We start from the raw sequence: 10,775 nt of genomic DNA on the forward strand, positions 1-10,775 counted from the left end.
TCCAAACGGATGTTGGGTTTTAAAAAGAACATTTGGAGGAACGTACTCAAGTTAAAACGCTTGGTTCCACGTTTTGGGAAATACTTCTTCACTGTCTTAAGTTGAGGTAATTAGCCTAGCTTAGCATAAAGACTGGAAACAGGGGAAACAGCTAGCCAGGCTCTATTCAAAGCTCAAAAATGCGTCTACCGACACCTCCAAAGCTGATTTACTGCTCACACACTGCATCTCGTTTCTTCAATCCGTCTGAAAACTATTGTTCAAACAACACTTTGTGGTTTTGGAATAATTTCTCTGTGAACGAGAGCACAGTTTCCCTTTTTTTTAACTATGGATAAGACAAAGTAGCATTTTCCCCCCACCCCCTGGTTCTTTTAGCCTCCTTTGGTCTTTAGGCTAAGCTAGGCTAATCACCACCAGGCTCCAGCTCCAGGCTTTACGTACAGACATGAGAATAGTACAAATTTCCTCATCCAACACTCGGTAAGAAGGCGTATTTCCCCAAACGTCAAACTATTCCTTTAAGCCAATCCGCTCCTTTCAAAAACAAAGGTAAAAACAATGAGCCTTCTGTTTATACAGCCGATGACAAGTGCTGGGGTCTGAGGGGTCTGAGGGGTCGGACCTGGGGACATATCAGGAGGAATTCATCGGCAGCATAAACAGGGACAGCACTCAGACGTCTCCTTGGGTCGGCAGGCATCTTTCATCCTTCAGGTCAGCGGAAGGAGAGCTGGAGGGTAAAGGCAGAAGAAATGGGACGTTTCCCAGAATAAATGGAAGACATCCTGGTTGCCGAGCGGCAGGGACTACAGAGAAAATAGTCCCTCAACCAGAGGGAAGGTTTGTTCATCAATCAGTTGTTTATATCCTTATGAAAGTGGTGTTATGCCTTCTTCAGAGCCTTGGAGTTGAACGTCAGTCAGACGAGAGGTAACGGCCATTTTCAGGAACTGGGTCCAGCCCCGTGAGACACCGGGTGATGAAACAGGATGTGTCCAATAGCACCTTAATGTGTCCCAGTGTTTATATGGTGTTTGTCCTTCAAACAGCAGTGAGGTGACTTCATTAGTGTCCAACAAAATGAGTTTGACTCTTAATGATTTCATCAAAGAGAAGGTAATACTTTCCAGTACAGCAGCAGAGACGGACTTGTGAAAGTCTTCAGTAGAGTAAATGCTGGTCCGACCAGAGGTAAGGACCGTTTCTATGAGATTACCTGGAAATGACAATGGAGAACTGGATTTAGGTCCAGTGGAGCAAACAGCATGTGTCCTAGACTGAGAGCGAGGAATCCTGTTCGGTTCCAGTAGATCAATCTGAATGACTTTAACGACCAACAAGAGGGAAGCTTATCTGTTGTCGAGCAGAACCGAAGTGATTCTAGACTCGAAGTAAAGGAGGAGTTTGGGTTCATAAATCAAGAACGTGGAAAGAAAGGGTGAAGTTCTTGTAGAACTTGTGGGTTTGTTGTTGGACATGTTTTAGACCAGAGATTTGAGAACTGATTTGGTTTCCAGTTGGTTGGAGAGGAAACTCATTTGGTTTTCAGTTGAAGAACCGGTCGAGTTCTAGAGCAGATTTTAGGGAATTTGGTTTCCAGTTCATGAAAGCGAACATGTTCTCGACCAGATTTGATGGAACCTGTTTGGTTTCCAATAAATTAAATGGAACACATTCTAGACCAGAGGTGAGGGAACCTTCTGGACAAGAAGTAAAGGAACTGGTTCTGTGTCCAGTAGAAACACCAGGACACTTCCAGACCAGCAGTGAGGCAAGCTGCTCAGTTGGGGCATTTGTTTGGTTTTCAGTAGACAAAATGGGGCAGATTGTAGACCAGATCTGAGGGAACTTGCTCAGTTTTTCAGTAGATGACTGGGGGCATGTTCTGGACCAAAGGTGGCTGATCTTGATGGATTCTAGTAGATGAAACAGGAATGATTCTAGACCAGATCTAAGGGAACTTGCTCAGTTTTCAGTCAATGAATGGGAACGCGTTCTAGATCAAAAATGAGGGAACTGGTTTCCAGTAGATAAAAAGTCTGATGCATGGTGATGTATTCTGGTTCAGATTTGAGAAAACTCATCCAGTTTCCAGTCTGGGAAAAACAGGTCCCATCCTAGACCAGATGGTAGTGTACCTGTTTGACTTCCAGTAGATAAAACTAAGTGTTCTACAATGAAGGTGAAGGAACAGAGACGTTACGGGGTTCCAGTAGATCAAACAAGCAGTTTCGAGTTTCCAGTGGATGAAAGGGGGGCGAGTTCTAGACCAGCGGTGAAGGAACTTGTTTGGTTTCCAGTACTGGTGATTCATGCTCTGCTTCCAGTGCGTCTCCACTGGTCTGGTCCTCAGTGCTGCTCACAGTGTTGAAGTCTACGGGAGCATCATCCTAAACAAACACACACATCAGTGACAAGCTGTAGTTACCAGAGCGAGTACTCAGATTACTTTTGTACTCTAAGTAACAACATGATTTCCAAACCCGGAAAACCAAGGTGTGTGTGTGTGTGTGCGTGCGAGCTCTTACCGTCACCCAGGGGTGTGACAGGACCTCCTCGGCAGTGAAACGAGTGTCCACGTTCACCTGCAGCATCTGACTAATCAGCATCTGCGGAACGAGTCATGTGACCGTCAGCGGCCTGCAGTAAACATCTGGATTCATGTTGTGTTGAATCTCGTGAGGATCGTGTTTGCAGGTAAACGACTTAGTTATTGAAGAGAATCTGTCACAGAGGACAGATGTTGTGTTGTGGTCACCCAAACAGCCAGCGGTGGAAAGTAACTAAGTACATCTAATAAAGTACTGTACAGAGTATTTTCATTTTCTTCTAGTTCAATTCAGAGTGAAATATTAAACATTTTACTCAGATACATTCATTAATACATGTAGTGACTTTGCATGTTCAGATTAGTAATACAAACTATAATAAACAAATAAATTATAAAGTATTATGATGGATTTAAAAAAAGACTTTATTGATCCTTTAGTGAAATTCCATTAAAAAAATTAATGGACCATTCTGCAGTACTTTTACTAATTGTACTTTAAATATATTTTGATATTTCATACTTCTGTAATTTTAAGTCAAGAATTTAAATGCAGTACTTTTACTTGTAACAGAGTATTTGTACACTGTAGTATTGCTACTTTATCTTAGGTAAATATGTGAGTACTTCTCCAACACTACAAACAGGTGTTAAAAACGTAATTCATAAATAAAATGTTGATGTAAATAAGTGAAGTATCGTCCACACAGGTTGAGTTTCTCACTCAGGACGACAGAATTAACTTTTGTTTGTTTTTCCGCTGACTGGAGCCCTGATGTCTGACTCTCCTCCCCAGCATGTGAACGCTCCATCACACGACACGTTCGCTGTCAGCGTGAGCGACGTACCTTCGCTGGCAGGCTGATGGCGTCCCAGTCTGGAGATGGAAACTCCAGCTTCCCTCTGAGGATCTGATCGAACAGCTCCTCCTGCACATTGTTCTCACTGAGGAGGAGGAGGAGGAGGAGGAGGAAGAGGAGGGACAAACGATGAATCCGCTGCACCACAGTGACCTCATGTTTAATATCATACGAAATAAGACTCGACATTAGAGAAATAAATTAATTCATTAACAACAAATAAATCCAATCAACTGAATTAATCTAGTGGGCTTTATTGATTATTGGAAATCTTTCTATACACTGACCTTCTAAATGGCGGGAATCCACACAGCAGGATGTAGGTGATCACTCCCGCCGCCCAGATATCCACCTTCAGACCATACCTGCACACACACACACACACACACAGTTTAATACACCCATCAGTTCACTTCTTCTACCCAGAAACCGACTTTCAGCTCTTCCTCTCACCCCGTCTCAGCGATGATCTCCGGGGCGACGTAGGTCGGCGTGCCGCACACCGTGTACAGCGGCCCCTCCACCACTGTCGCCAAACCAAAGTCCCCCAGCTTCAGTGATTTAGTGCCGTCCGGATACTCGCACACCTGCAGTCCACACAAACAGTTCAAATACACACGAGGAGTACAGTTACACTCATTCAACACAGCTTCAATTTGTGCAAATTAAACAGCAACGTGCTCATGAGTGAGCTTTAGAGGCGCTGCTGGGTGGATTTTGTCACCTGTGGACAGAGACAGGCTAGCTGTTTCCCCGTTTCCAGTCTTTGTGCTAAGCTAAGCTAACTGGTTGTAGCTTACAGACTCGACAGTACAAATCTTAAGAAAAATGAAAGTATGCATTTCCAAAAATGTTGAACTATTTCTTTACTGTATTTTTAACAGCTATAGGTCGTGTGTGTGTGTGTGTGTGTGTGTACCAGCAGGTTCTCTGGCTTGATGTCTCGGTGGACGATGTTCATTCGGTGCAGGTACTTGATGGCTCCCGCCAGGTTGAACACCATGGCGCTGGCGTCACGCTCGCTGTACTTTGTGGAGGAGGTGATGGCGTCAAACAGGTCGCCACCCTGAAAGAGGCGGAGACACGGAAATAGCAACAGGAAGAAGAAACGGAAACCAGGAAGGAAAGAGGAAGAAGGTGAGGCACCTTGACGAGCTCCATGACCAGGAACAGCTGACTGGGCGTTTCGTCCACCTCGATTAGCTGGATGATGCTGGGATGTCGAACCCTCCGCAGCACCGCCACTTCATTTTCTATCAGATGCTCCTGTTCACACACACACACACACACAAACACACACACACACACACACACACAGAGTGACTATCACATCCTGATCGCCTAAAATAACTCTCAGAGCCTTGAAAAGCAAACGTTCAGAGCTTAAAGGTGCAGTCAGGAATATTTTAGCACATTTCTGGACAAAGTGACAATCTATCAGGGAGCTTCACGGGTGTTGATCAATGCCAGTCACTCGTCTTTTGCTTCAGTAGCTGCTGAGCTTCTGTGTATTTGTGGGTAATTCTCCCATTTCCCAGCCGCCCTGAACTACACATGTTGCGTTCCGCAGTGCCGCGTTTGAAAGACGGATGAAGCTTTAAACTCAACTTCAGGACTAATGTGGAGGAGGGATTTTACCTGTGGGATAGTGATGTAGCATTAGCCACATGAGCTAACGTTTGCAACCAATGCTGTAGCTTAGTTCACGATATGGATAAATGCTCATTTCTAATTGGCCGAAGGTTTTAAAATTCAGCTCTAGGTGTAAGTGAGATAATGATCTCTGCAGATGTGAGCAGCAGGTCTGGATCTGATTCCTCATTCAGTCTTAGAGCGATTCAGGAGCATGAATGCTATAAATGTGTGTTACCTTCCCGCAGCAGCGAGCTTTGTCGATGATCTTCAGAGCATACTCTTGTCCCGTCGACCTGTCAATCAAAACACAACAGAAACGTGAGCAGTAGTCCGTCAAACTAGAGCTGCAACTAACAGACTGCTATTAATTAATCTATCAATTATTTTCTAAATCAATGAGTGGGCAGAGAATGGTAAAAAAGTGAGTATGTCTCCCCCTGCTGGTTCTGACTCGTCTTCAAACGTGTTGCTTTGTTGGAACAACAGTCAGAAAACATTCAGCTTAAAGTGATACGAAACAGGACGAAGCAGGAAATCCTCATGTTTGAGAAGTTAATCAGCAACTGTTTCATTAAAATAACCTGAATAATAATAAAGTTAATTATCTTTGTTAGGAAACCACACAGACCAGATTCACTGTTTGATGATGAAATATCCTTTTTAATGATTTCCTAATAAACCGACAAACAGTATAAGCTTATTAATACTTGTTGAATAAACATTTTCATGTCTTCTATTATTGTCATTTTGATATTTTGATGATTTTTTTTGCTTGTTGATACTGATTTAGTTACATTTAGATTTGCAGTAATCTCTGTATCCATGATGTAAAGGGCCTCCTGCAGCTGTTAATGCTGTTCTGTTGAAATGCTCTAAATGAATCCATGAAGTGTTTAAAAAAAGGTTCTTTTCTAATGAGCATTTTCACTTCTCACCTCTCCACGCACTCTTTCACCACAGCAAAGTTTCCGTCTCCGATCACCTTGCCGACTTGGTACTTCTCGTTGATGATGGAGGAGGAAACGGACCGGTTGCCGTTGACTGTGAGGAGAAGGAGGGAGGGTGGTGACTTTAAGCTCTCACTGACTCTGCTACAGGTCGACCTTTACGCGGCCGAGCGGCTTTCATTTGGTTTGAAACTCAAAGGTTTTCCGTCACCTGTTCACACTCTGAGCCGCTGCGTCTCTTCTGCTTCAGAGGTTTCGCCGTGTTGACTTTCAAACACTCGTGAGGCTCGAGGCTTTCGAGCTGCAGAGGAGCTTTTTTTAGGACTCTTCAGTCTTTCCTTGAGATGCTGTTTTTAAAAATTCACTTAGATGCTAAAATCCCAAAGCCTCAGAACCTTCCAGCGGCTGTCTAACAGTCTGAACCACTGAGCCCTGAGTCGGACTCACCACCTCGGAGCGTTTCTCTAAAGATCTGCTGCTCAAAGCTTTGTCAGTCTTAGCTCGGGGCTAAAGTGGGCCAACACTTTAAATACATCTGGTTTAAAATAAGCCCCACACAAACACACACACACACCTTCGACGGCGGTGTCGTCCGGCTGCTCGGCCTCACCGTTCACGTCGGTGGAGGAATCACGACGAGGAGACATCTAGACAGAAGAAAAAGAAGAAATATGGCAGCTTACCAGTGATGCTAGCAGCTCTGTGAGGCTGTATGTAGCGATGCAATACATCTTAGTTTACTGTGTTAGCATGCTAACATTTGCTAATTAGCACTAAATGCTAACTGCAGCTGAGGCTGATGGGAATGTCATCAGTTTTTTGGGGTATTTAGGCATGAACCAAAGTATTGATTGATGGAAAGTCAAAGGATCATCAAAGTTATTCTACTTCATCCTGCAGGGAACATGAATGTGTCAGCCAAATTTAATGTTCACTGAAAACCACACATCAACCTGCAGGTGGCGCTACAGGGAAAGTCAGAGAATCACCAGAGTCAGTGGGATTCATCCTCCAGGGAGCATGAATATGTGTGTAAAATGTCATCTCAATCCATCCAGCAGATATTTCAGTCTGGATCAATGATGCTAACATGGCTAAACAGTAGCGGCTAGCAGATTTCAAAATAAGAGACCGTATTTATTGGCTAATCCAGCTGTTACTGCTAACGCTGATCACAACTCAATCAATCAATCTGACCTTCAGGCTGCGTCGTGTCCCGGGGCTGGTGGAGGAGGGGCTGGACCTGGACGACTTCCCAGCCGACTGCGATCCTGACGACTCATTGGCTACACACAAGAGACAGGAGCCATCTGATTGGTCAAAATAATGTGGTAGCCATAAGCACAGAGCATGTCAAGGTGATTTAGAGGGTCCCACCTGGGCCAGGTGATTTGGTCCTGGACGGGCCTTTTGGTGGAGTCTTAGAGGAGGAGAAGCCGGAGCCGCTAGGAGTCTTGGGAGTTTTTGGAGCCGTGGTGGAGCGAGACGCCTTAGCTCTGCACTCTGGAGAGAGAGAGAGAGGTGAATAGTGAAACCTCAGGACCTCATGTGTATGTTTACTACATCAATTACTGCACTGTACTCATCACTGGTTTCTTTCTGTGTGTGTGTGTGTGTCTCACCGTTAACAAAAGCCGGTGTTTTGCTGCTGTGTGTGAGCACAAAGTCGTCCTGAGCGTAGCGAAACTTCTCTGGCCCACAGGCCATGAACACATCGTCATCCCCGAAGAAGTCCTGCAGACACGTCAGCTACACACACACACACACACACACACACACACACACACACACACTGACTAGTCAATCTTTTGGAAACACTGCATTGCATACACGTGTGTGTGAGTGTGTGAGTGTGTGTGTGTGTGAGTGTGTGTGTGTGTGTGTTTGTGACAAAGCAGACGACAGCTGGGGATATTCAAATCACGTTTGCTGCTGGCAATGTTTCAGTGGACACACACACACACACACACACACACACTCTGTGCTGTCTAAGAACTGTCTTGAGGATTAAATACAAATCATTCACCAAAATGTTGCAGATTTAGGGAGAGAGAGAGACAGACAGAGAGAGAGACAGACAGAGAGAGAGACAGACAGAGACAGAGAGACAGAGAGAGAGAGAGAGAGAGAGAGAGAGAGACAGACAGAGAGAGAGACAGAGAGAGAGTGGGAGCTGAACAGGTGAGTGTGAGATTAAACAGAGACAGTTCGGATTCGGTCACAGCACAAAGTGGCAGTGATGGAACAATAATTCTGATCCTTTACTTCAATAAAAGTACCAACACAGCAGTGTAACAGTAGAAATACTTGATAACAATTTAAAGTCCTGCTCAACTGAAAGTGAACTAACAGTAAAAGTACTCGCTCAGCAGTAAAACGTCTCTGTGACTGACATGTTATCATTTATCACATTTTATTAACAATGGAGACAGAACCAGGGTCCTGGAATGATGTACAGTTGCTAAGGAGACACACACACAAACACACACACACGCACCAAATGTGATTCATTGTGTATTTACACCAGAACTTGACATCTTCCACCCTTTTCTTCTTCCTCCCTCAGTCTCACCGCTCTACACCTCCTCCTCCTCCTCACTTCCTCCTCCCTTTTGTCCTTGATGTTACCTCTCACTCCTCCTCCGTCCCATCACTTCCCCCGTTTCACTTTTTACTCAACGCCTCCGGAACTGCACAGCCTGTGTGTGTGTGTGTGTGTGTGTGTGTGTGTGTGTGTGTGTGTGTGTGTGAGTGTGTGTGGAGCAAGGAAAGGGTTGTTACTGGATGGCTGGTTACCATGGTGACCACACTGCAGTGTCAATGCGTGTGTGTGTGTGTGTGTGTGTGTGTGTGTGTGTGTGATGGGGTTTCTGTCCCGCTGCTTGAAGTGGCTGCACAAACTGAAAGGATGAAGGGAGGGGACACTCACACTCACACTCACACACACTCACACACACACACACACACACACACACGCACACACACGCACACACTCCGGCCTTGTTTCATTCAGACTGACTGAGTCTGAAGAGAGTGAAGCCGTCTGAGACAGAGAATAAAAGCCGCCTTCAAAATAAAAGCCTTCGTCTCTCTCTCTCTCAGGTGAAAAGATGTTAATGTGTTGAAAGATTATTCAAACTCCTCTCTAAGAAAGAATGCAACCAAACAATTATTTTCATCATCAATAAAGCCACCAGTTATTGTTTCAATTGATTTTTTTGGTCAGTATTAATGAAGATGAATGGGTGAAAATTATGATTAAGTGAAGCCAGATGTTTCAGATGATGATTTTAAGAAAGAAAACCTTGTGAACTTCAGCCACTGTTTGGGTCAACTGTAGAAACACAAGAAGAAGAAGAAGAAGAAGAAGAAAAGGAGGACGACAGACAGTGTGGACGAGGCTTCTTCCTCTACTCTTCTGAACTCCTCCACTGCTGCAGGTTCAGTCACCTGATATTTGCACATGTTAGCGTGACTGACTGTCTGACTAAAGCAAAAGTATAAAAACTGTGAAGAAAGAAGTTAAATGGATCAAATACAGTAAATGCAAAATTTGACACAAGCTGCGTATTATCAGGGGAAACCTTGTCAAAATAAAAGAGCAAGAAAGCTGAGGAGCTGTAATGTTCTGGATGCTTTTGTTTTGAAGGCAGCGTACACTAACATCGCTCTTATTTTCTCAAGGACGATACTGGAGCGAATTCTGAGAAAGTGTTTATTGTGTTTGTTGTGTGTGTGTGTGTGTGTGTGTGTGTGTGTGTGTGCATGAGAGATGTGTGTACAAATCTAAGCTGCATTCACTACAACAAGCTGTCTCTGCTTTTCTTCCTCTCTGTCATTGTGTCTCAGCCAACTTATCTGTAGCTTCAAAGTGTAAGTGTGTGTGTGTGTGTGTGTGGTAAAAATAGCCCCCACCAGAGAACGTGTGACACGTTTAAATCCACAATCTTTAACTCAATACGAGGGCACAAAAGAGCTCCAGAGAGGATCAGAGCGTATTCAGAGTCTGCTCAACACGGCGGAGGAGAAGCTAACTTTAGCTGACGCCGGCGGTTTCAGGGCTTTGAACAGACGCCACATTTAGCTAAAAGAGCCAAATATTGAGCTTCAAAGAGACGGCGCTCACTGTTCCAACGGCTCAGACTGACAGTTACTCATCAAAGACGCTCGTTGCTTCAGGATCGATGCTGCCGTTCAACACACTCCAGCAGTAATTTAATGATCAGGAGTCTGAGGAGTATTTGTCAGATATGAGTATTTACTGTGCGGTGGAAAATGCAAAACCACACAGACGATCAACGAGACAGTTCCACTTCTTCACACCGCAACCTGCTCGCCACTTCCTGTCATCTCTTCACCGTCAGCTCTTTAATAAAAGACCCAAATTTACTTTAAAACATGACGTTTTGCTTTGAATCAGGACGACACGTTAAAAATAATAACACAGTTTGATCAAATCATCAGTGGCAAACGATGCAGCTGAACGATCTTCAAGACTTACTTTACTGGACTCTTCCCACGTTTCCCAGAATGCATTTCAACAACTCCTCCTGCCTGCCTGGACTAACCACTTTACATTTATGAAAAGAGCAGTAACAATGGTTAAAGTCTGTGCGGTGAAGAAAAACAAACATGAAAGGTTGCTCCTTCCTAAAAATACTCATTTACTGTGTCGCTGCTTTGCATTCTGGGTATTTTCTGCTCCTGTGGTGCATATTTTGGTGTCTGTGTGGCTCAGCGTCTGAACAGACTGTCAAAGTTGTCAAAACAACCAGAACCAGC

General features: G+C 44.4%; 1 protein-coding gene across 1 annotated transcript in view; it reads right to left on the reverse strand.

Annotated features, from left to right (window-relative positions):
• Positions 1-10,775, reverse strand: part of LOC121626217 (serine/threonine-protein kinase DCLK2-like) — a 17,858-nt gene continuing 7,083 nt past the window's right edge. Inside the window, exons 4-16 of the mRNA XM_041964556.1 lie at positions 7,616-7,742; positions 7,371-7,496; positions 7,191-7,279; positions 6,568-6,640; positions 5,982-6,087; positions 5,282-5,339; positions 4,558-4,677; positions 4,331-4,477; positions 3,865-3,998; positions 3,699-3,776; positions 3,400-3,496; positions 2,532-2,612; positions 1-2,393 (exon numbers count right to left, since the gene is read on the reverse strand). Of these exons, the coding sequence (XP_041820490.1) occupies positions 2,268-2,393; positions 2,532-2,612; positions 3,400-3,496; positions 3,699-3,776; positions 3,865-3,998; positions 4,331-4,477; positions 4,558-4,677; positions 5,282-5,339; positions 5,982-6,087; positions 6,568-6,640; positions 7,191-7,279; positions 7,371-7,496; positions 7,616-7,742 (1,362 nt within the window). The 3' untranslated portion in view covers positions 1-2,267. The remainder of the gene's footprint in view (positions 2,394-2,531; positions 2,613-3,399; positions 3,497-3,698; positions 3,777-3,864; positions 3,999-4,330; positions 4,478-4,557; positions 4,678-5,281; positions 5,340-5,981; positions 6,088-6,567; positions 6,641-7,190; positions 7,280-7,370; positions 7,497-7,615; positions 7,743-10,775) is intronic.

The sequence above is a fragment of the Chelmon rostratus genome, chromosome 23, assembly GCF_017976325.1.
Source record: "Chelmon rostratus isolate fCheRos1 chromosome 23, fCheRos1.pri, whole genome shotgun sequence".
Taxonomy (NCBI): Eukaryota; Metazoa; Chordata; class Actinopteri; order Chaetodontiformes; family Chaetodontidae; genus Chelmon; species Chelmon rostratus.